This window comes from Malaclemys terrapin, chromosome 22, assembly GCF_027887155.1.
Source record: "Malaclemys terrapin pileata isolate rMalTer1 chromosome 22, rMalTer1.hap1, whole genome shotgun sequence".
Lineage (NCBI taxonomy): Eukaryota > Metazoa > Chordata > Testudines > Emydidae > Malaclemys > Malaclemys terrapin.
This window is the reverse complement of record NC_071526.1, coordinates 10,564,156-10,589,099: the sequence shown is the minus strand read 5'-3', so window position 1 is coordinate 10,589,099 and position 24,944 is coordinate 10,564,156. Positions and strand designations below refer to the sequence as shown.

Below are 24,944 nucleotides of genomic sequence, written 5' to 3'. Positions count from 1 at the left end.
TAACATATTATTGGTTATTGGTACTGGGTAGTGCCCAGAGGCCCTAATCAGGCTGCAGTCCAGTGTATCTCTCCAGTGCATTTGTAGAGATATAGGCCTGGTCTACACTAAAATGTGAGCTCGACCCAGCTACGTCGCTCAGCGGCGTGCAAAGTCCACACCCCTGCGCGCTGTAGTTACGCTGACCCGAGCCATGGCGTAGCAGAAGAATTCTCCCATTGCCCAGGTACCGCCTCTCTGGGGGGCGGCCGGGAGACCCCCTCCCGTGGCTGTGGGTGGTGGTCACGCAGCGGCACCGCTGTAGCATTTCAAGGGTAGCTAAGCCCTGGGTGGTGCGGCATTGAGCAATACCAGCTGACTCTGAGTTCTGGGGTGGCCAACCCCTGTATTGGGCTAGGCGGACCGGGCAGTGCAGATGTTTTACGGCGGGGGGCGGGGCAGGAGAGCAGGGAACAGATGTTGAGGAGCCTCCACACTGGCTGCAAAACCTGCAACTGAGAGTGGCCCCAGGGCTAGGGGGCGGGGCCTGGGCCAGCCAGGCAATGCCACGTGGGGCTGCAAGGGGGGGGGCAGAGGCTGGGGTGGGACCTGGGGTTTGGGAGGAGAAGGGTCAGGGGCGGCCTAGAGGTAGGCGAGGGTTGGGAAGGGGGCGGGGCAATGGTGCGGCAGCCCTAGGCCCCGCCTCCTTTCTTTACGGGTCGCTGTGGCAGACATTTCTCCGTGATGCGCTTCCGTTATTCAGCGCTCCCGGCGGGAAGGCGGAGCTTATGGATCTGGGGCGGGGAGCGGATCCCGCGGGCCAATGGCGAGGGGGTGGGAGGGCACGAGGCGGAGCCGACGCTCCGGATAGGCTCGGCGCGGGTGGGGGCGTGGTTAGCTAGCCTGGTGCCCCCGCCCCCCGGCACGGCTGTAACGGTCGCCGACTCCGTGTGCGTCCGCGCCGCGAGACAGTGAGAGCTCGAGAGCCGAGCGGAGCCAGGTGAGGGGGGGGTGAACTCCCTCTGCCCCCCCCCCCCGCTAACTGCCATCCCCCGGGTAACCCCCCCCCCGGCCTCCCGCGGGGCCCGCTCCCCCCACCCGCCGGGCCTCCCGCCTAGCTCCGACCCTCCCCAGTCCCGCTACGCCCCTGCCCCTAGATATACCCCCGGGGGCTGGAGTCCCGATCGCTGCCACTCTCCCCGGGGGTTAACCCCGCCCCCACTCCACCGGCTAGACGACCCCCCCCGCCCCCCATTGCCCCCACTCCACCGGCTAGACGACTCTTCCCCCCCCCCCCCATCGCCCCCTCCCAGCGCACAGGCCCCGGGCTCCCCAGCCACTCCTGCGCCTTAGGTCAGCTAATACCCCTGCCTTCATCCTGGGGCACCCCCCAACCCTGCCCCTCAGCTCCCCGCTGCCCACTTCCGGCATGAAGTGCTGCCATCCAGTCCCAGCTCTGCTCCTCTCTCGTGTGGGCCGGGCTCTGGGGCCCGGGGCTGAATCTGCTCACCCCGATTCCTGCCCGCCCAGATGAATAACTGTGGCTGGAGCTCTGGGCTGGTAGCTTAAGGCTGGGGGTTTAAAGCAGCAGCCAGGCTGCCCCAGCGGGGGGTGGGGACAAGGCATTTTGAGGGATTTTAAGGTTATTTCCATCACTTCATATCTCCTGCACTCTTTAGCATGACCTGGGCTGGTCTACTCTGGATAGTTGCTGCTGTGCCTGACGGCTGCTAGAGACTGGTCTAATGTCAGTCGGCTGCATGTCTTTCTGTTTGAACCCGGCTGTAGTTAATAACCAATAACCATAGTCAAAACACATAATTGGGACCCTACCAAATTCACGACCATGAAAAAAACGTGTCAGAGGTGAAATCAGACTTTCTCTGTGAAATTGGAGGGGAGGGGCAGGGCTGGGGTGCCCCAGCTGGGGCTCCTACCATGTCTCCAGCTACTAATCCCCTCCGGGCTGGGGAGGGTTTGGATTTACTCTTCCTCTGCACAGCCACTTCTGGGTAGCAGCCCCAGGGCTTCCTGCAGCTGCAAGAGATTGCCAGAGGTGGAGATAGGTCTGATCTCCCTGTGCTGCTAGTTGTGCCCTGCAGCTGGGGGAGATTCCCTGAGGGGGGTCTGATCACCCACCCCCCTCCCAGAGCAGCTGTGCAGGGGAAGAGCAAGTCCTGTCCCTCCCCAGCATGGCTCAACTCACAGCTAGGAGCCACCAGCTGGGGTGTTCCCAGCAGCACAGAGGAGATCAGACCCACCTCCATCTCTGGGGCTGCTGACAGCGCAGAAGTGAGGGTAGCAATCCCATGACACCTCCCTCCACCCGCCCCCCCCCCCCCCCACACACACACACACTCAACAGATTTGCGACCCCTCCATGACTCCCTTTCGGGTCAGGATCCTCATGGTTACAACACTGAAATATCCCTTGAAAACATCTGAAAAGATGAAATTGACTATTTTTCAAATCATATGACTGTGAAATTGCCCAGAATGGCCCTTGAATTTGGTAGAGCCATACACATAATCCATTAACCTGAGTTAACCATCAAGTTTTGTTTCTCTTTGCTCAGAATGGAACTCCACTTCTCCCCATATCTCATTGCATTCCCTACTGTCTCACCATGTGACTGGTGCCAAATCATTAGCTCTGTTTTCAAAATAGAAATATTTTCCATGAGGACTTTGGATGACAAATTTACTTAAAGTGGGGCCTGCAAGGACTGGATAATAGGGAGTTATTATTTCACAGGGTTGAAGGAAATGAGAGCTTGAATTTGATAATGAAGAAGTTTGCAAGTGCTAGATATTATAGTCATACTCTGGGCAGGAGATTCATGTGTTTGAGATGATTTCATATACAATAGTCAACCAACGCTCTGGATAGAGCATGATCATAGCTGATGGTGTAACATCACTTATGACTGACTGACCAGGTTTCTGGGTGTAGCTGCATAAAGTAATCTTCAGAAGGCAGAAATAAACTGGCCAAGTGCTGAGGTTTGTAAAAGGAAATTTTGAATAATTATAGATATAGAACGAATACCTAGATACTATGGTGGCTGATGCCCTATAAATAACCAAGATGGTATAACATGTGGCCAGGTTTTATGCTGAGCACTTTAAGAGTGTTACAAACCAGAACATTTTCCATTTCTGAAAAGTGTGTTAATCCAGACTAATTGCACTTCTTGAAGTGTTAACTGCTGTTCTATAGTGGAAAAAGTAGTGGAAAGGAGGTGCTAATTAAATGTGAAACATAGTATTAAAGATAAATGTCTCCTATAGCGAAGAGTAGCTGTAGTATTTATGTCAGTGTAGGATTTGTATACTTGCTTGGTCAGTGGCAAAAATGGATTGGATTATGTTGATTCTATTTCTTTAATTTTATAGTTGACTGGAATAGCTGTGATGGCCACCCTTGAGAAATGCCCAGACCTGAGGTTCCAGCAGACAAGTCCAACAGGTTTGAATTATGAATTGTTTTCCTTAAAAGTCATACTCCTGCCATATCCTGGGAGGAGATTCCTTATGAAACCCAGGACGTGGCTTATTTACCAAAAGCTTTTTATTAAAAATAAAATCTTAAAACAATTATTTGATCTGTTAATATCCTGTGCCTGCAAAACAATTGCATGTCCGTCCAGGGACGGATCGTCACTTACACATACACCAACCTCTCTTAAAATCCAGCAGAGGGGGAGTTCATAATATGATAATATTGCAATGCATCTTTACCATCACCAGTATTATCTCTGTACTTCCGTATGCAAACACTGTCACTCTGCCGCTTCTTCAGTTTCGGAGCACACGCATAGTGATACCAGTGAGATATGCATTGCATTCTTATCTTCCATAGTGGTGTCCTTTCCTCTCTTGCTGACTTGGGTTAGGTCCTCTGTGCCTGTTGCTAGAAGATTTGCCATAAGGAAAGAGATTTCACAAGCAGCGATATTTTGGAGGAATCAAACAAAGAACAATTCATATCCACCCAGTAAGGAAATGTGTGAATACAGCTTAATGCTGATTCTCAAGCAATTGACTTGCTAATCATTCTGGAGAGATCCACTTCTTTTTTTAATGAATTTAAATTAAACTGGAAAAATGATTTTGTAACCAAAAGTTCAAACTCCATTTGATAAATTAAATTGGCTTGTTGGTCTCCTTGGTAAAATTAATTTCTAATATTTCCTCCGTTCACCCCAGCAGGGGCAAGGATAAGGATGGGTTTAATAAGTCTCTTCCATTTGCCGTCTCCTATAAAGAAATCTGAAACTTTATTTCTTTGAAATCAGCTGCGAAGTCATCTTGTTCATTTATTACCTTTCAGTCTCCTTCACTGGCAAATATCTCTGAGCAGGTGGAACAGGCTGGGGATACTTTCCCCTCAGTTTAGGTTCTAAAGGTTGATCTTTGGGGAACACTCTCTCGGTGTAATACTGATAGGTAGTACTCTGAATTATATATATGCCCACAGTGTGACTCTTTCCCAGACTCTAATACAGGTCAAAAGAGCTGTTCTTTGGAGACCGACTGGAAAACCCCAACTCTGTCTGTGAAGTTCCAGAGTCGCTTTGGTCACAGTTCAAGTATGGCTGACAGTGGGGATACAGCAATCGGGACCTCCTGCTCAGACAGCACAGAGGGTGAGTCTGAATGTCTGATCCTTACAGTAAAAGTGCAGAATTCTTTCTAGTTCTTCTTACAACATAAACCAAGCGTCAAGAACCTCCCGATACAGAAACAGCCCTAGCGTATGAAATGGAGGGGAAGACGACCTATCCTGTAGTGAGACTATTGTACACTTTCACACTTAGCCGTCAGTTTTGTAACCTAAAATGTAAAAAATATATATTGGTTGAGAGATTCATTATCTTATCTAAAGCTTGAAAGGAGATTAGCCAAACTGCATTACAATTTCTAGCTTCAACGGTAGTTACAAGTTTGTCAATTAAAATGACTTTTGACAGAGGTAGATTAATAATCTTTAAGATGCACAAGGATTCTGAACACCTTGAGCTCTTGAGCTTCAGCCTCTGCTTCACATTAATATACTTTCCAGTAGAAAGTGTGTGAGGATCTCGCTCTACACAATATGCCGGACAAAACTATTGCCTCAATATTCCTCTTTACCTGTATTTTGTAAGAATTATGGTCAGTTTATTAAAATGGATAGAGACTGGTATATTGTGGCTCTTGAGCTGCAAACAGAACAAGGGAATTTTTGTGTAATAGTTCTCAATGATATCTAGACTTGACCATTTTGATTGTGTAGTGAGATGCATTCTGCGAGGTCACTTTTCATATTGCATCCAGTCCTAACCAGGGGATTGTTAGCTTGGAGTTCTCCTTTCAGCACAAGGCTTCCCAAGAAGGCCATGACTTTAAGAGCACGGGAAACTGACATTGCTATCAATGGGGCAATAATCATGTTTTTGCTTTTTAATGGGGGAGAGAAACTGATCCACTTCTTGTCCTTCTGTTGTTTGAATTCAGGCTTCTACACTTCCACAGCATCATGTTGGCTTTTTGAATTGTATGCAAGTAATGTACTCTACAGCAATATAGGAAACTGCGCCTTCCCTCGTGCTAGATGAGACAAACTCTTGTGTATGTGTGGTCTGAGGCAGTAGTCAGGCTTGTGTAGGACAGTGGTTCTCAACCACAGGTACGCAGAGCTCTTCCAGGGGGTACATCAACACATCTAGATCTTTGCCTAGTTTTATAACAAGCTACATAAAAAGCACTAGCGAAGTCAGTACAAACTAAAATTTCATACAGACAGAATGAGAAAGTAAGCAATTTTTCAGTAATAGTGTGCTGTGACACATTTGTATTTTTATGTCTGAGTTTGTAAGCAAATAGTTTTTTAAGTGGAGGTGAAACTTGGGGTATGCAAGACAAATCAGACTCCTGGGACGGGTACAGGAACCTGGAAAGGTTGAGAACCACTGGCATAGGACACTGCTCGTTAACCTGAAGCTCCTTTCAGTCACAAATAAGGAGGGTTTACTTGTATTGCTCTTTAGAAGAAACGCTTCTTGTTCACTTTCCCATTCTTCTTCAGGTGTATGGTACCATTTGAAACTTGCCATATTTTCTAACAACACAAGATTCAAGATCAAGGTGTTCTTAAATAATTTTTTCAAAGTATTGTATGCCTGCACCTTGAGGTTCCCCATATAGTCTTTCTCAACACAAGAAAATTTCCAGTTGCACTCAAAGTGGGGTGGTGGTGTCGATAACACCACAAACATACAGCAAGACAATGTCCCTTCTCTGAAGAGCCCAGATTAACTTGCAATACTGATAGTTATTAGAATTCTATTTTGACTTTTAAAATCAGCGTACTTGTTATAAGATGCTACTGGCTGTGGTGGTCATTCCCATGCTTCCAGGGACTGATTCATTCCCAGTGGAGTCCATTGCTAGTGGATAGAACTCAATAGCTCCTGACCATGATGCTGCAATCTAAGCTTAGGAGACTTGAGAGAAGAAATCGGCACTGACTCTCCTCAGTCTGTTTGAAACGTGTATTCTTGTCTATTTGGAGGGCTGTTTCCTCTTTGAAGGAGTCCTAGGTGGAGCTGATATCCGTAGGGATTTCCTTTTCTCCTCCCCTCCCCCCCCCCCCCCCCCCGTTTAACATTGAGAGATGACATTCCTTCATATTAACATCTTTTATGTAGCTTGAGACATTTGACAGGGTCCTGCATAGTTCCTCATTCCAGTTACTTTAAAATTGTGACTTCATTCCTTCCCATAGCAACACTCTGATGTTAAAAACATATGGGAATGCGAACTCACTGTCCCAAAGCTGGGCTGGAGAAATCGCACATCAGGATGGGCCTTATGCCAATGCATTGAGAAAACAGGCTAGCCCGAGGAAACATGAAATTGGTACCCAAATATATGGGGAAGAGGAAAAATCAACACATTGGGAAAGAAGACTTCTCAGGATTTGCCCAGTTGAGCTCCTGTTGTTGCTCTATTGAAACCTGAGAGTTACTAAGAATAACTTCAGACTTCCATGGAGGCAGGTTTGGTAGCTGCGTGAGATGACGGATCGGCACTTGGTCTCATTTCCTGTGACTGTGGGACAGGGCCATTACTTTTAGTTCTAGGAACGGCTGGTTTTGTTGCCATGTTCCAGGGGAGTTCTAAGGTCAAGGGCTCTGTGGTGTGTGCTCAGCAAGGCTTGCAGCTTATCATGGGCTTAGCTCCTATTGCTTTTAGTTACAGTGCAGAGTCGCTGTGCTGTGGGATGAGCAGAACGTAACCACGGTCTCAGTTTTCAGTTCCTGAGTAAGTTTCAGCTTTTACTCAATTTCAGGATTTATTGACAAGTGACTAGACAGATAAGTTTATCAATAAGTTTTGATTAAAGAATTTTAACACCAAAATGTAATGGTCTAGGATGAATGATAGCAGTTGTTGCCCTTTTGCATTTACTCGGGCAGATAAATATCATGGGGCACCTGGAACTTTTAATAAAGGAAAAAACAGATGTGCAAGTGTGCCCTTGTCCTGCTACTGTGTTTGGTCTCCCCCAGCCCCTCGACCGTAGGAAATGTTCCTAGTAGGATAAGAAAAGGTGGCAATTGTCTTGTAATTTAAAAGTGCTGCTTTAATTCTAACTCTCAGAAATTCTTTCCCTAGAATTTTGGAATTCCAGTAGCAGTTCCTCGTTTCAGCCCATCAAAACCCAAGTGACCATCCCCACAGCCCATGTCATGCCTTCTACGTTGGGTACGTCACCCGCCACGCTCTACTCAGCAGGTGAGCCGAGCTCTCTGCAGAATGCCCCAGTTTCATCCAAACCAGCCGTACCAAGATCGTCCACTGAAAATGGAGGACTGCCAAGAAGTGGAGGTTTTACTGCTGTGAAATCCTCTCAAGTGGATCTCTTGCATCTCTACGGGACATCTGGGGGAAATGGTTTTGAGCAGTCCTGGTTTCCTATTTCTGATCATCTGAGAGCGGAAGACACTCGAAAATTTGACACTCCTGCCATTGAGCCTACCCTTAATCAATCTGTTTTGCTGGATACGCTGCACGCTGACCCGGCCCACAAGTTCCAGGATCCAAGCTTGATTTCCACTTACAAAGTGCTGCCAGAGACTAAACCAGCAACAGGGGCCAGTGAAGCCTGTGAGCCACGAAATGGTACTTGGCCCACTGGGAGCAGACTGATGCCATTGGGATTTCAGCCCAATAACGTCTTTTCGAAACCAATGGCGGCTCAGTCTCAGGTGTGGAGGCAGGAGCCTTGCACTTTGCATCCACATCAGAGGGCCTGTGAACTCAGTGCTTGGAGGCAGCAGCTGGACAACATACGGTTGCAAGTAGAACAGATGCAGGTAGAAAAAGATCCACTTTTTAAACAACAAAACCCTTTGAAATCACTTTCTCCTTCCCTCTCCACCTCTCTCGGAGTTATATGTAATGTCATCACAATTCCTGACTAATGCAGTAAGGGGGCGGAATGTCTTGTGCTTCTATTACACATTTTTATACAAATTATCTCAAAACTATCTACATATACAGGTCATTCCTCACATCACTGAAATGTGGCAACCATGTAACACGGGGGTGGGGAACCTTTTTTCTATCAGGGTCCACTGACCCCAGAAAAAATCAGTGGCGGACCACACACAGCCCCGTGGGGGAATACAGAGGCTCGGGGCTTCCCCCCCGCCAGTGGGCAAGCTAGTGCTTGAGGCTCCAGCCTAGAGAGGGGGCGGGCACAGAGGCTTGGGGCTTCCCCTAGGCTCCGGGTTGGGGCCATAAATGAGGGGTTCAGGGTGTGGGAGGGGGCTCTGGGCTGGGGCAGAGGGTTGGGGCGCGGGAGAAGGTGAGGGCTCCAGCTGGGGGTGCGGGCTCTGGTGTGGGGCTGGGGGTGCAGGAGGGGGCTCCAGGCGGGGGCCAAGAGGTTTGGAGTGCGGGCTGGGGCCCCGGGCTGGGGCAGGGGTTTGGGATGCAGGTCAGGGTGCGAAGTCTGGGAGGAAGTTAGGGTGCAGTAGGGGGTTCTGACCTGGGGCAGAGTGTTCGGGGTGCAGACTCCGGCCGGGCGGCGCTTACCTGAGGTGGCTCCTGGTCGGTGGTGCAGTGGGGCTAAGGCAGGTTCCTTGCCTGCTGGGGCTAGGGATCTCTGCGTAGTGCCTGCTGCCCTCAGGCACCGCCCCTGCAGCTCCCAATGGTCGTGGTTCCTGGCCAATGGGAGCTGCGGAGCTGGCGCTGGCGGCAGTGTGCGGAGATTCCCGGATTGCCCCTGCCAGGAGCTGCGCGAAGCCGACTGAACTTCTGGCAACCCAGCAAGCCAGCGCTTGCTGCTCCAGCCCTGCAGGGTGCACCGCGGCTCAAGGCCTGCGGCGCGGAGACTTGCTGCCGGCTGGATGAACTGAAGCAGCGGGCCGGATCTGGCCTGCGTGCCGTGGGTTCCCCACCCCTGATGTAACGTAACACAGCAATGCTACACAATAGTTTAAATCAGGTGGTGATTACCCTTTCCGATGGGAAGTGCAGGGGAAACCTATGCAGATAGAAGGTGGTGGTTCTCAGTATTTCAACTAGCAGACTAACCTCGCTCCATATCTAGACTTGTGGAACAATTTTAAGTAGATTTTTATGAAAATATCAGGCTTTCACTGGACGGGGAGCCATTTGTTTAGTGAGCAGTTGGTGAGTAGCAATATTAGAAACCAATGGCTTCCAGTGACACAGCACAGTGGTCTAAAATTATTCAATAAACTCAGTGCCTGAGCTCAGCCAAAATGACTTGTTCCCGGAGCCCAGACACAGGCTGAAATAGCGCTGTACTAGATGAACTTTCTGCGTGCTCGCATGCCAGATGAGCACACAGCGTACAAAATAGCCCCAGCAATGCTGCAGTTACCTTCTGTGAACCCTATGCCTCTCCTTCCTACTCTTTCAGTTACAAAATGGAGCGGCGGCTTGCCACCAGCCTTCAATGTATGCTACTTCACTGCACTCCACTGATCCAGCCCAATGGGTCAGTATCCTGAACGCCAGTGAGAATCTACTTAAGGAAAAAGAGATCCTCATTGACAGGTAGGAGGTATTTCAGGAGAGAGCAATAAAGAAAAAAAAAAAGAAATGTGTTATCCTGTGGGTTTTTATTGACACTAACAAATAACATAGTACTTGTAAAAAAACATTTGAAGAAATGCCCTTGTCTTCCATGAGATTTCAGAGCGATTCCCATGGAAGCGAATAGTGAGGAAGTGAGACAAGTGATTCCTTAGCAGCAGTGGCTAACTTAGAGGATCTGCAAAGGATTTTTAAAAACTGCCTTTGTGCGTTTTTCCTGCTTTGTGACAGAGAAGGAAGAGCTAAACGCTTTTAAAATGTGTTCTCCTGTTTGTTTACATGAGAAACATTTGGAATGCCAAGTCTGCTCTTCCTAGTTTTGCTGGAGGACCTCTTTGGGATCTCAGGGATGTTTATTTGAGGCTGGTGAGTCTTTAACAAATCTCTCCTTTCTCCAAAGTGCTTATTGACTATTGATGTCAGGTGTTAACATGCGTGAAGTTTTAAACATTTGAACTAAAAATCCCTACCCAGGTCATTTGCTCAGCTTGACTCTTCTGACATACGCAATTTCACCAGTAAATTCTCCAGTCGCCGTAGAAACTTGCAGGGCAGACAAGACTTGAATTTTTAACGTGAAAAACAAGCATGTTTTTGACAAAAACGCTTTCAAGCCTTTAAAAATTGCTATTCCTTTGCAGGCTATTTTTAAGCTATGTAGTTGTGTTTTTTGTCATGATGGAGGGCCCTGAGTGAGGAGCTGTGTGTTTTTTGACTGTACTGGGTTTACATAGCTGTCAGAGTGCCTTGTCCTATCGGCTAGGGCAACAACTATGGGGTATGTTTGAGAAGGATGTATTGTCTGATCTGATTATTTTTTTTTTTTTTTGCAGGCAGAGGCAGCACATCTCCCAGTTGGAGCAGAAAGTGCGTGAGAGTGAGCTGCAGGTTCACAGTGCTCTTCTTAGCTGTGCTGCCCCCTATGGAGATATTTGCATGTTGAGAATGCAGGTAAGTAGGAACAGCAAGAAGTCAGTTGAAAATAGCATGCACTAAACCCACTTGCTGCAGTGTGCTTGTTTTAGCAGGTTATTTCTGCATAGGAGGGGTGGGCAAGGTAAAAGTCCATTCCAGGTGTGTCTGCTGGTGCCAATTCATCTGGCCCATCTGGGTTTTTCTGTGGTCTTGACATTTAGAGCCTTTGATTTCTGAACAAACTGCAGTGGTCATGCTACTAATGCTGGTGGCTAACAGCACCAGCCAAGCAGTGTGCAAGCTAATTTTGCAGGTGCATAAGAGGTGCTGTAAAGATCTTTGGGAGCTGTGAAGGGTGGATAATACATCAGAGTTGTAACTGCTGTTCTGGAGAATAGGGTCTGTTATGTTTAGTGGACAATGGGAACCCTTACGCTGATTGCTGGGTGTCTGTTGGCAGGAGCTGCAGCGGGAGAACTCGTTCCTGCGAGCACAGTTTACTGAGAAGACTGAATCCCTCAGTAAGGAAAAGATTGAACTGGAGAAGAAGCTGGCTGCTTCAGAGGTGGATACGAAACTGATTCGGGAGACACTGAAGGAGACCGTGCAGAAGCACGCAGAAGAATTGAAGAAACAAGAAGAGAGGGTATGACTGTTGGTGCTCTGGAACTGCGTCAATGCCTTTTTTTTCCCCTCAAGGGTGGGGAGTTGGCCCAGTGACTGGCATTGGCCCAAGGAGCCATTCCTGGCACCACCACCTGTTGTGTGGAGCCATTGGGCCTGCTCTCTTCTCTTGCAGCCCCCAAAGAGAAACCTCAGCCACCATCAGGCTGTAGTTGGGAGCAACTTGCTTTCAAAAAGAAGCAAAGAAAAACCTCTGGAGTGGCCTTTCTTTTGCCCCTTAATTTTCTTCAGTGTGTATCACTGTAACATCAGTGACTTGTCTAGACACACTCTCTTAATTATAATTAGCAAATCAATATAATTAAGGCTTCATTGTGAAGGAGAATTTAAGGGTTAGTACAAGAAATAGGTTGGACTCCCTCTTTTGACATAAAAGTCCTTCCCCTGCTCGAGGTAAAGTCTGACTTACGGATCCACGTTTGTGTCACATGGATCACACTCGGCACTTAAACACGCTGAAATGATCTATTCAGTGAGGAAAGAGTCTTGGCTTAATTAATAAAATGTTGTGTTTTGAGGCTAAACCGTTACTTATTTTTCTTGTGCATTCTGGAATATAAATGTCACACCCTGAGTAGAACTGCCTGTTCCATTCTTGCCTTGTACTAGTAAGAGTGCTCCATTTGGAGGCGCTCTTCTCTTGTTCGTCTCAGCCCTATTCGTCCTTGTTCCCTGTAAATGCAGTGATCCTATTTTTACAGTTCTAAAAACAAATGATACATAAATCTGCAGTTTGTGGGGAGTGGGTTTAGTTTTCCTAAAGTGGGAAACTCTCCTATGTTGCTGCGTTAGAGGTTTGTTCAGTCAAAGTTGTATTTTCGCAGGTTCCTCTGATTATTTGAAGAGGACAGGAGCACCCAAGCATTGCGATACTCAGAACCTTATTTGCAACTTGCTAAGAGTCTGAGGGCTGTGTTAAATTTGTGTATTTAATAACCTCATATTGTTTGGCTTTAATTATTTTTATATTTCAGAATTTTAACTGTATTTTTAATTTTGTGCAGCATCTTATAAGTGTGTGTGGGGGGGGGGGCGGCGCACTTGATAACTTTTAAATTCCAAGCGTATTTGCTCATTCTTTCTTTGAGTACAGAAACTGCTCCTTGCTTGGGTTCACCAGCAATAAAAACCTGCAATTACAGAGGGTGGCTTAGGAGCGCATGTGCTGACCAGATAACTAGCATATAACTTCCAATGGATGAAGTTCACTTTCAGATAACAGTGAAAAGAAAAGGTGCTGAGATGCGGCAATTTGTAATCTTGGTGATGGGTGCTGCATAAATGCTTAGATAGATAAGCTGGAGAGAGAGAGACACACGGAAATTATAACATAAGCAAATCAAACCTTCAATTGTCTCTTCATGCAGGTAAAGGGAAGAGACAAACACATTAACAGTCTGAAAAAGAAATGCCAAAAGGAGTCTGAGCAAAACCGGGAGAGACAGCAGAGAGTTGAGACCCTGGAGCGCTATCTGGCTGATCTGCCAACGTTGGAGGATCATCAGAAACAGAATCAGCAGGTAAAATGACATCCTCTGTATAGTGCTGCGTTTGAGGCATTAGCCTGGATGCCACAATTTACTGCTGCCAATAATCCAGACACTAGGCTAGTAGAATTGCAATCTGTCCTTCTGAAAGAGAAATGTTCTGAGCTATGGGCTGTAAACTGCCACAGCGATAGTAGAAATCCCTGTCAACTACTGGGGTAGCCCTAATGTGGCACATGGCAAAGGATCTCTAGACTTGTTAGTGCTGAGCAATGTTCTCTGTTCCAGTTAAAGGAATCGGAACTGAAGAGTTCTGCTCTGCAGAAAACCGTGACGGCGCTGAAAAGAGAGCTTGGAGATGTCCGGGCTGCCTGCAGAGAGCAGGAGATGCAGCTAGAAACACAAAAACGCAAAGAACTGGAGTTGCTTTCCACTGTTCACAGGTAAAGCCCCAAAGATGAAGGCGAGCCTGACTTCTGCCTAGGAGCGAAGGCAGTAGCTCTAGAATCCTGAGCATGGAGAACAGAGAAGTGGAATACGCTAGAGCGCATCTTTCTACTGCAGTGTAGTTATGAACTGGGCTTGTATTGAGTCTCTGGATATTGTGCTCGACTGTAACTTCTAGATAAAATTGAATGACCATAACTTGTGGCTGTTCCAAAATGGAGGTCTGGCTCAGGGAAACGCATGAAGCCTTTCTGCTCCAGGTCCCTTGGTTCATATTCATCAGAGGCTACTGAAGCTATGTGAAAGCAGCTTGTGGCCTCGGACTAGTTCCCAATGGATATGTGTCTATATCACACATGATACAATTGAACATCCCATTGTGACAGCCTCAGCCAAGAGGGAAATGGTTGACTGGGTCACGGGGGCTGATCGTTCCCCTCTATTCCTTAGAAATAAATCGCCTCAAGTCACATGGAGGAACATTGACAGGGCAGTGGAAAAAGCTTTTCCTGTCTGTATCTGTCCCGTGGCAGAGGATGTCCGTTTCTCCTATTGTCTCTTTAAAAGGGAACCACTGCCACATTATGTTGAAATTTCTTATATTTGCCAGTTCATTTGATGAGCTGTTTATCTCAGCTTGCAGGACAGAGTGCAGCAGTGTGTGAAGAGTGCAGGCAGGGGGTCACCTGTCCAGGAGGTGGAGAAACAGAAATCAGAAAATGATTCTCTGCAGAAAGACTGTGATTGTCTCAGGAAGGTAACTCTGAATATACAACTCAGACATGGGTGAGACTACCCCACACTAACTCAGATTTCTCTCCTTCCTTGGACTGTTCCACATCAGGCATTAAAACAGGGGTTCAAGTTTAACATTCAAACTCTTATGTACTTATACAAGTGCTATGCGCTAGTAGTTCTCAGCATGCCACGCCTGGAGGGGTCTGATAGCCATTCTTGGTGTGAATACTCTACAATTCTGTAGTAGTCTCTTAAACATCAGTGACGAGAAACTGAAGAATCCAGAAAAGGAAGCAGGTAGGGAGGGGGAACCCCAAGAATGCAGCCTCTCCAGTCTCAGTACATAATTGCTGTTCCTACTAGCACCCTCCACTAGGGAATCTCAAAGCACTTTACAAACCAGGCTGTAATTTAAAGTGATTAAAAACTGATTTGTAGCTATTCGATCAAAGGAAGGAATCCCAAGTGGTATTACTGAGTACGTTTGGGCATGTTCAGATCTGAGATGCATCTGCTTTTGATTTCAGATTGTGGACAAACAGCAGAAAAAGATGGAGCAGTTGTCTTCACGAATAAAGGTGAGAGGTGTGAATGCTGAAGGTCTGGGAACTCTGGAGCATCGATAAGATATGTTGAACTAACTTCTCTCCCTGGGTTTGCTGCAGAGCCTGGAAGAACAGGTGTCGCAGGAAGAGGGGACAAGTCAGGCTCTGAAGGAGGAGGCGACACGAAGAGAAAACGCACTGCAGCAGCTACGCACTGCCGTGAAAGAGGTCCGAATTGGAGTTTGTGTATGAACCCAGTAGCTGAATGAACAATGAACTGTCTTGTAGCGGGGGACTTAACGTGCAGTTGCTGGGTCCTCCTTCACTGCATCTTGTCAGAGTCTGCTAGCTGCCCTGACAGTGCTCTAGAAAGGGGGTTCCTGGTCTCTATTTTAGAACCATGATTTCTCTTTTTCATCCATCTTGCCACCTAGTTGTTGCTTTTGTAATGCATGAGATCTGGTTGTGCCTGGCTCCCATGCAGCAGCTTGGCTCCCTAACTCCCAACTTAGTGTGGATTGTGATTGTAGTTACTGATGTGACCACCAGGGTGCAGTAAAGAAGTCTTATTCACCACAGCTATATACCAGAGCTTCATAAGCCCTGAATGAAAGATTCTAGGTTGAATTCCATCTGATGTCTTAAAGTGACCCAAGTACTGAGTGTGTCTCCTGAGGGAGAATTCACCCTGCATCAAGTTGGGCAAAGAGAAGGGGGAAAGAGCACAGGCATCCCTTGGAAGCCACTGCATTATTATCCAGACTGAGGGCACCAGGGAGCTAGTGGGATAAGGCGTTTCCTGTCCTGTTGATTTTATATTCTTCTCTTTTGAGAGAAGCAGGCTCCTATTTTAAAAAAACCTAGTGGTGTGGTGGTCAGGCCCAAAATTTGACCTTTAAACTGTTCTAGCTGGGTTTGAATCCAGAGGACATTCTTAATATAAACCCACTCTTCTGGTCATCACCACCACCAAGTATCCACACTGCTAAAAGTATATACCCCTTCTGGCAAGACACAAAGTTCCAATCCTGTGAAAAGAAAACATCCTGATTCAGAAAACAGTGTCTGTACAGTTCCCAAACATATACATGCAACCAAAGTCTGTAACGCCTGCTCCACGCTGAGGGGCCATTAGAATCAGACGGCCTATCTGACATAGTTAGGACTTGGCTAACGTGACTTTTGTTTGTTCAGCTTTCCGTGCAGAACCAGGATCTGATTGAGAAGAATTTGACCCTACAGGAGCACCTCCAGCAGGTAGAGATGAACCAACCGCTTCCTGTCGGGACAGCACATCTCGCCCATGAGTTACACAGTGAACTGGCCAGCTGCCTACAGGATTTGCAGTCTGTCTACAGCATTGTGACTCAAAGAGCACAGGGCAAGGATCCCAACCTTTCCCTGCTCCTGGGCATTCACTGTAAGTACACAAGGGACTCTCAGAGTGTGTGTATGTGGGGGGGGGTGGGCTTTGGTTCATGCACTGGGTGGAATAGAATAATTTGTTTATATCAGTGGTCCCTAAATTTTTTTCAGGGTCACATTCCCCGTCTCCACCCGAGCCGGGGCAGGAAGCAGGGCTGGGCTGGGTGATGCTGAAAAGTCTTAAAAGCCAGCCTGCCTTTCTCTGTGCTCTGTCGTTCTGTTCAGACCTCTGATTCACAGACTTTAAAGATTTGAATTCCCTGTATGGATCTGCTGGGTGTTAACTAATGCCATGTACTGTGGATAATTTGTCTGGTGTAAAGTGATGTATTCACTAATGCATGACTCCTGTTCAGAACTGTGTCTCTGATGTGATTTCATTCTCTAACTATACAGCTGTGCAATCTTCAGTTAAGGAGAAGGATGACTTGCTGAACCCAGACGTGCTTGCAAAAAAACGGATGGAGGCGAAACAGCTTCACAAAGAGATCGAGGACTTACGGACTGCAATATCTGACAGATATGCACAGGATATGGGGGACAACTGCATCACGCAGTGATGGATAAGCTCTCCCCAGGATAGCATAGGAACAACTGGAAATTAACACTTGAAAATCTGAGGAGATTAGAGCCCATGTAGTGGAAAAAACTATCAAGCACCTTACCATCTCCATGCTTTAGGTACAAGATGCTGGTGCTTATCCACAAGAGGAAATCAGGGATTCTGATGCCAAGGTCATTCAGTTGCTGATTGGCTAACTGGAACGATTTAGGATCTTTGCTGTTCATCAGACTTTGCAGCAACTTTGAGCCGTTGGATTCGGTGCAGTCTCCGATTCGATCTGGTGGGTGAGTTACTAGTTCTCTTCCAAGTATGTCAAATACTGAACATGGAAACACAAGGATTCAAACTGACCTGAAAGGGAAGCGGATGCCATGGCCTCTGGCCTTTCTGGTAAATAAACAATCCAAGCAGATTCCTTCTGAATATTCTGGCCTTACTGATTGCACAAAAGTGTTCAGAGGAAGTCTGTGGAGTTCATAGACAAGCTGCTACGCCAGTAGCACTGTTCAATTGTCCCTAGAAGTACAGTGTTACAGGCTTATCTGCAACAACCATGTATATGGTTCTGGCCCGGATCAATAGTGTGTGGCCATTCGGGTAACCAGGTCTGCATTGCTCAGGTATAGGCCACTGATGTCTTTCAGTAGCCAACAGGCTGGAAAAAAGGTGATGCTAAAACTGGGTTCTGAAAATGCTAGTCTTGATGAGGCCTTAGGATTTTATCCCTTTAACGATGCTCTGAATGTGGAGAGCAGCAAGTGGACTGCTACTGAAGTGCCTTAATCTTCTAGAGAAATTTCCCACCTACTTAACTTCATCCCTAATGCATCTTCTGCGAGGTGTGGGGGAACTGGTCTTTCTCCTAGCTGCCTTTATAGCCATAAACCAATCCTGCAGCAGCCTTGGGCATACACACTCTGCCCGGAAGGACTGCTCCCTGCAAGCAGCAGAGAGCCTTTGCAAGCCTGCAAAGGCTCTCTGCTGCCTCCCTGTAGCTGTTCAGTGGGAGAAATGACAATCATTGCATGGGGTATCCTCACTGTGCTGCTGTCTGGGATGTGAACAGGGTTTTCCCAGAAGTCCTGCAGGGTAGTGACTGCAGTGCAGTCACAGGGATCCATCGCCGCTCACATAGACACACCCGCTAGATTAAAGCTAGCTCAGGACCAGACCGGTGAAATTGCAGCAGGGTACGTTAGAGCCGCAAGTAATTACCCAGGATTCCGTGTGCGCGTGTATAGCCTGCACTGCCGCACCTTTACTGCTCCAGTTCCTGAACTAACTAGATTAAAGCTTGCTTGGTTTTGTGTATGTGAGCTGAAACCGCACCCTGCGAGCTGAGTGATGTCAAAATAAGCACATGAAAATTCTTTTCCATTCTTATATTTTGTCAGCGCTCAGCCTTAGGGGTGACTCTGAAGTACTAAATGTCTGCTTAGTTGGAAAAGCACCCAGGGGCTAATGATGAAACCGGCTGGCTGGGTCAGAAGCTAAGAAGTCAATTCAGTCAGATGAAAACCCTGCTGACACATGTTAACATTTGGCTGTTGTAGGTTTGCATCCTCCTTTTGGGGCTGATCCCCAGTTCTGTGAAGATGCTGTTCCTGGTGCTCTTTTGTCAGACTTCATTGACCAGTGAAATCTGGCCAGCACAATGTTTGTTCTGGAAACCACCTGGCTAATATGCTACCCATGACTAAGATCAAAAAGTATCTGATGGGTGGCTTGTTAGCTGGCATATTCCCTGCTGTGTAGCTACACTATCCTTCCTGGAGCATCTGGTAGTGTAACATGGATCATTGCTTATAATCATGACATCTCTCCACAGGTGTTGCCTCCAGCCAGCTCCCTTGCTGAGTTACTTAGATAGTGGGCCAAGATAATTCCTTGAAGTCAGTTGCCCAGACTATTGAGAAATATGGGCACGACAGGGCCAGCAGCACCAAACATGAATGTTGCTGGGTAACTGGAAACCTTGGTGACCATGTTGTTTAACAGAGATGCTGTTAGCCTGCCAGGGAACCTGCATTTAGCACCTGACTTTTTTAAAGCAGCCTCACCCACGTTTCCATTTATACCCACAAAACACATGCAGGGAGGAAGAGAGGAGATAGCTACATGTCCCCAGCGGCACCCACAGAATGATTGGTGCAAAACCAGAATCTAGGTCTTAAATACATAAGGGTTTCATTTCTTAAGCTGATACAGAGCAGGGCACTGCATTTCTGTCCTTGGGGAAAGAGGTGATAGGCTCCTACGTGTCATGGCACTCGGGTAGTATATTACTGTGCCTGCGAGAGAGAGAGAGAGAGAGAGAGCGCTTCATTTTAATCCTTTTGCAAAGGTTTGTATTTAAAAAAAAGTTCTTTGCATACCTTGTTAATAAAATAACTTCGGTTATAGCAGGTATCCACCAGCTTTGGTGGCTAGAGCACCCAAGACCCAGATATCTAAAATAACCATGTACTGTGGTTAGTCTCATTGCTTACGCAGGACGTGTTTAATAATTGACTTGGGCCTGGTGTTTCCTTGTACAGTTAAGCACAAGTATATTTATATGAATATTTGTCTTACGCGGTTGTTTGTACTGAGTATTTGGATTATAAAATAAAGCTGCTTTGTTCCTGTTGTGCAAAGCAATTCAGGGTATGGCTCTGCTTCTCAAGGATGTGGCAGAGGGAGGTGGGATTGGATGGTATTTCATAACACTGCATTGTTCCTACTAACACTTGTGCTTTGTCAAACTGAAACCACTTCCTTCACGGCTATAAACAGACTTCGGAATCAAGTCCCATATTCTGCTTCATCGGTGTGTCACTAGACTTGCTCTACTGAAATCAATGGGAGTTTCACTGCCATGCAGTGATGAATCAAGCCCTAGGATTCTTCACTGCATAGAGTTACAAATTCAAGCTACTGTTTACAATAAAACCTTGGATGTAGGGCTATGAAGGAAACTCGGGGCAATGGAAAGCAGAACTGTCTCACCAGTAACCTAAAATAACACATCCATATAGGTTGCAGAAGACTTTTTTTAGAAGTTCCTACTCTGTTTGTATGGGGAACTACAAGCTGACCATGCAGCATTTAAGATCCAAATAGCTCAAACTGGGCACAGAACTGTGCCTTCCTTTTAATCACGTGCCTCCAGGAGGGCAGAGTTTGATTGCAACGGCTAGTATGTTTCGTTCAAGTACTGCAGTGCTTACTACCTCCGTGTTAGTCTCTAAGGTGCCACAAGTACTCCTGTTCCTTTTGTGGATACAGACTAACGCGGCTGCTACTCTGAAACCTACCTCCTTTCTGTGGCATTCTGAGCTATATAATGGCGTGAGTGCTCAGATGTGTGTGCCAGTCGCTTTGCTGTAAGGGGATAGTTAGCAGGATGCCCACTGCCTTCATGTGGGGCGAGGCATGAGGCCAGAAGGCTGTACAACTTGAGTGATTACAACAGAAAGCGGAGGCTGGCTGCCTCTGCCTCCCACTGGCTAGGCTAAGCAGTGTTGCTCTCAAGGATACTTTTCCTTGACAAGCATTGGGAATGGCGGCTACCAGAGGAGGTTATAGGGATTTGGGGAGGGTGGGTGCTAACTGAGCGAGTGATCTGTGCACAAGGCACAAGGTGGTGCCTTATTCCAGGTTCCCTGTGGCTCCCGGTTCCCTATTCGAAGGTTAAAATTACTTCAGAGTGAGATGAAATTTCAAAAAGTGTAACAAATGTTTCAATGGGATTACGAATTTAATTTCGTAACGACTTCATCAAGGAGCTGGGGTTTGACTGGCTGTAGGTGACCAAATAAATCTCAGATCACCCAGTGCCCCATCCGTGCAATGGCCAGACTCTGCTGAAAGAGCTAGGACATGCCACTTCCTGATCCGAAGCTTCCTTTTTGCACACCCTAGTGTCACACCTCTGACCGCTTCCCCAGTGGGCTTACTTCTCCGATAAGGAGCTGGGTTGTGACTGGCTGTACGTGACAATGTCTCAGTTTGCCCCCAAATGACACATCCCTGTGGCAGTTGTTTTGAGATGAAGAGATGCCACTCCCAGAGGTGTGAGCCTTTATTTTTTTTTCCCTTGGTAGTAAACACACAATATGCATATAAAAATTGTCACAAAGCAATATCCAGCCAAGTTGTTGCAAATCCAGCTGCAGTGTTTCCACAGAAATTATGGGATAGCTGCTGTGGTGTTAGCTGAATTAAGACCAGGAAAAAAGGCAAAATTTGTTCAATCACATAAGATATAAAAATGTGTTATGATTCGAGTTGTGTCCTTTACTCGCTGCACAACAAAAACTACAAAGACGACACCACTTGGGCACAGTTGGCTCCGGACTCATGTTTGTTGGCTGGATGCAAACATATATGGCCTAGCTCTGCTGCTCTGAGTGGTTTCTGATGGCTTTGCAGAAAACCATGTGCACCACTAGAGTGCTTACCAACCACTTGAAGGAATACTATGCTACACTTAGGGTACGTCTTCACTTACGGAGGGTCCGGCGGTAAGCAATCGATCCCGGATCGATCCTGGAAGTGCTCGCCGTCGACGCTGGTACTCCAGCTCGCCGAGAGGAGTACGCGGCATCGACGGGGGAGCCTTCCTGCCGCGTCTGGACTAAGTTATTAACGTAGCTGAATTTGCGTACCTTAGTCCGAAGTGGGGGCTTAGTGGGGACCAGGCCTTACAGGCAGCTACGCCACTGTAGTGCTTAGTGAAGATGTTCCCTACGTTGGGGTAGCTACTTATGTCAGCAGGAGAAGCCCTTCAATTGACCTAGCGCTGTGTACACGGGGTTAGGTCAGTATAATGACATTGCTCAGGCACATGGATTTTCCATACCCTTGAGAACGTAGTTAAAGCGCCATAAGTTTGTAGTGTAGACCAAGCCTAGGTTAAACTAGCTCGTGTCGTTAGTGCTGCTGTGATATTCATACAACAGCAGCGTGGCTTCGGGCACGTCAGTGGAATCTGGAGAACTCGACCTGTGGCTACAGTATCTCCCTCTCCTTTCTTTTTTTAATTCTAAACTTCCATCACCGAATACCAGCTCTCAGTTTGATCAAGGTTATGGAAACCTATAAAATGGTTCCTAGTGTTGTATCCCAACAGCCTTGTAGCTAGAATGACAACACGTTTGCTTTAATAAACTCGACTGTTTATGCAAATAACTTTGATGACTTCTATTGAACTGATCAATATTTGAAACATTTTAAATATTAATGCTATACTCAAGTTACATGGACAAGTACTACAGTGAGGGCAGCTTTTCTGGGGTAGGGGCATTTCATTGTTGGCTGAATGGTCCATGAATGGTACGTGAAAAGACGCAGATCACCACTTTGAGATGCATCCACCCACATGCATCTTGTTTTCTTTCGAATTACTTGTTGTGCACAGAAATCTGATTGAAATAGCCGAGGGTCAAATTTTTGAATCTTTCAGTGCTCGGACTTAGCTACGCGTGTGATGAGTAAGAGCCACCGGGAATGAAACGACATGTCCTCAGTTGACGTGATCCTTTGCCCTTGTTCACTTTGACTCTGAAATTGTAAGAGAAGTTACCATTGTAACAAAAATATTAATTGAGCAATTGGGGCTGTTGTGCATAGTGGTGATCACTGGTGACACCTAGATTTAAGCACCCTAAGGATTTGTGTTGCTTTTGCACAGGAGGGAAGTTTCTTCATGAAGTTCTGCATCGACTTGCTGCATAATTTGGTGCTGTCTCTGCATACGGAGGTTTTTATGGTCTGTAATCTTGATGTAAGCAATTACTGCATCGAATGCCTATGTGTAGCAGGGCTAGTAAAAGGGTTTCACAGATGCAAAGAGAACAACTAGATCATGTAGTCTGACTTCTTCTATACCACTATAGAATTTCATCCAGTTACCTGTGTACTGAGCCCAGTAACACCTTGTTTGACTAAAATACATCTAGAAGGGCATCTACTCTTGATTTGAAGACAGCAAGAAGGAGCATCCCTTCCCTTGGGAGTTTGTTCCAAAGGTTAATCAACTTCACTGTTAAAAAATTAAGCAGTTTATTTGTTTTTTAATTTGAATTTGTCTGGTTTCAGCTTCTAGCCACTGGTTCTTGGTCTGCCTTTCTCTGCTAGCTTAAAGAGCCCTTAAATATCTACTGTTTTCTCCCCTTGAAGATATCTGCACACCATCATCAAGTCCTATCTGTGTTCTTTTAGATAAGCTAAACAGCGTGAGCTCTTCAAGTGGATGGCATTTTTGTCAGTCTTTGAATAATTGTTGTAGCAGTTCTCTGTGCCCTCTCCAATTTTTTAACCTTTTTAAAATAGACACCAGAACTAGATGCAATATCCACCTCACCACGGCCTTAAACAGAGGCAAAATCACCTCCCTGCTCCTATTAATTTTTCTTGTTTATACCCCCTAGGATTACATTAGTCCTTGTTGCCGCAACATCGCCCTGGGAGCTCATGTTCAGAGGCTTGTCCTCTTCATTAATGACTTGGATAATGGAGTGGAGAGTACATACATAACATTTGCAGATGATGCCAAATGGAGAGGTTGCAAGTACTTTTGGAGGACATTCAAAATGACCTTGACAGATTGGAGAATTGGTCAGGATTTCACAAGCTAAAATTCAATAAAGACAAGTGCAAAATATGTTACTTACAAAGGAAAAATCAAATGCACAATTAGAAAATGGGGAATAACTGGCTAGCTGGTGGTACTGCAGAAAAGGAACTGGGATTACAGTAGATCACAAATTAATATGAGCCACCAAGATGATGCAGTTATTAAAAAAGGCCAATATTGTTCTGGGGTGTATTAACAGGAGTGTCGTATGTAAGACGGAGGAGGTAAATATCCCTCTCCACTGGGCATGGCTGAAGCCTCATCTAGCGTACCGAGTCCAAGTTGGTGTGCTGCACTTTAAGAAAGATGAGGCCAGAGGAGAGTACCCAACATTATAAAAGGTTTAGTAAACCCTGGGCCGTCTCCATCATTTCTGCTGCCCCAAGCAAAAAAAAAAAAAAAAAAGCCGTGAGCGGCAGTGGCAGGTCCTTTGCTCCTAGAGGGAGTAAGGGCCCTGCTGCCCCCGAATTGCCGCCCCTCTCCCTTGGCCGCCCCAAGCACCTGCTTGTTAAGCTGGTGCCTGGAGCCGGCCCTGAGTAAACCTGATCTACAAGGACAGGTTAAAAAAACTGGGCACGTTCAGTCATGAGAAAAGAAGAGTAAGGAGAGGATCTGATAAGTCTTCAAATATGTTAAGGGCTGTTACGAAGAGGATGGGGAGCAATTGTTCACCCTGAAAGAAGGATGAGAAGTAACCAGCTTAATCTACAACAAGGGAGATCATGGATAAATATTATAAAATACTTTCTAAAGGCTAGTTACGTACTGGACTAGGGTAGCATGAGGTTGTGAAATCTCTGTCATTGGAGGTTTTAAGAACAGGTGAGACAAACACCTGTCTGGGATGGTCTAGGTCGGCTTGGTCCTGTCTCAGCGGGGGGGGGGATGGACTAGATGACCCTCCTTTCTATGAGGATTCAGAAAGGTGATGGTCAGGAGTACTCCTGTTCTTTTTGCGATCACAGGGACGTGGCACTGGGGGGACACAGGGCTTATTTTGCCAGGTCCACACTCGGCACCCCACTCACAAGGAATGAGTCCTTTCAAGGTAGAGCCCAATCGAGCCCATTCATTTGATGACATTTCTAAACATTTCCCCTCACGCATACACGGGTGAAGGATTTTGGCCCCGGGCTATAGGGGGCTATGGGAGCCACCAACATCAGCCCGGCCCGGCCCCGCAGCGCTGCTCTGCGGGATCCTTCACCTGAGCGAGCAGCGGGGCGGGGGGCACCAGGCTGGCGCTGGAGAGCAGCGGGGCAGGGACCGGGGCTGCCCCTTTATGCACCGGGAGAGTGGGGCGAGGGGCCGCCTTGGGCGGGCGCCCGGGACACCTGGCCAGGGCTGGGGCCGCCCGGCCCGGGGGAGCGGCTCGGCCCCGGGCAGGAGGGAGGGGAAAAGCCGCCGCCCGCCCCATTGGTCTCCGC

At 47.0% G+C, this 24,944-nt stretch overlaps 1 protein-coding gene across 1 annotated transcript; it reads left to right on the top strand.

The window, feature by feature from the left end:
* The first annotated feature begins 900 nt into the window (after positions 1–900).
* On the top strand, positions 901–19,543 carry CEP85 (centrosomal protein 85). The gene is made up of 14 exons (XM_054012110.1): positions 901–979; positions 3,376–3,448; positions 4,476–4,628; positions 7,642–8,342; positions 9,917–10,053; positions 10,926–11,043; positions 11,468–11,653; positions 13,059–13,211; positions 13,467–13,621; positions 14,262–14,382; positions 14,891–14,941; positions 15,029–15,136; positions 16,103–16,328; positions 16,730–19,543. The coding sequence occupies exons 2-14, from the start codon at positions 3,394–3,396 to the stop codon at positions 16,891–16,893; spliced, it is 2,328 nt and encodes a 775-aa protein (XP_053868085.1). The 5' UTR covers positions 901–979; positions 3,376–3,393; the 3' UTR covers positions 16,894–19,543.
* The last annotated feature ends 5,401 nt before the right edge of the window (positions 19,544–24,944 follow it).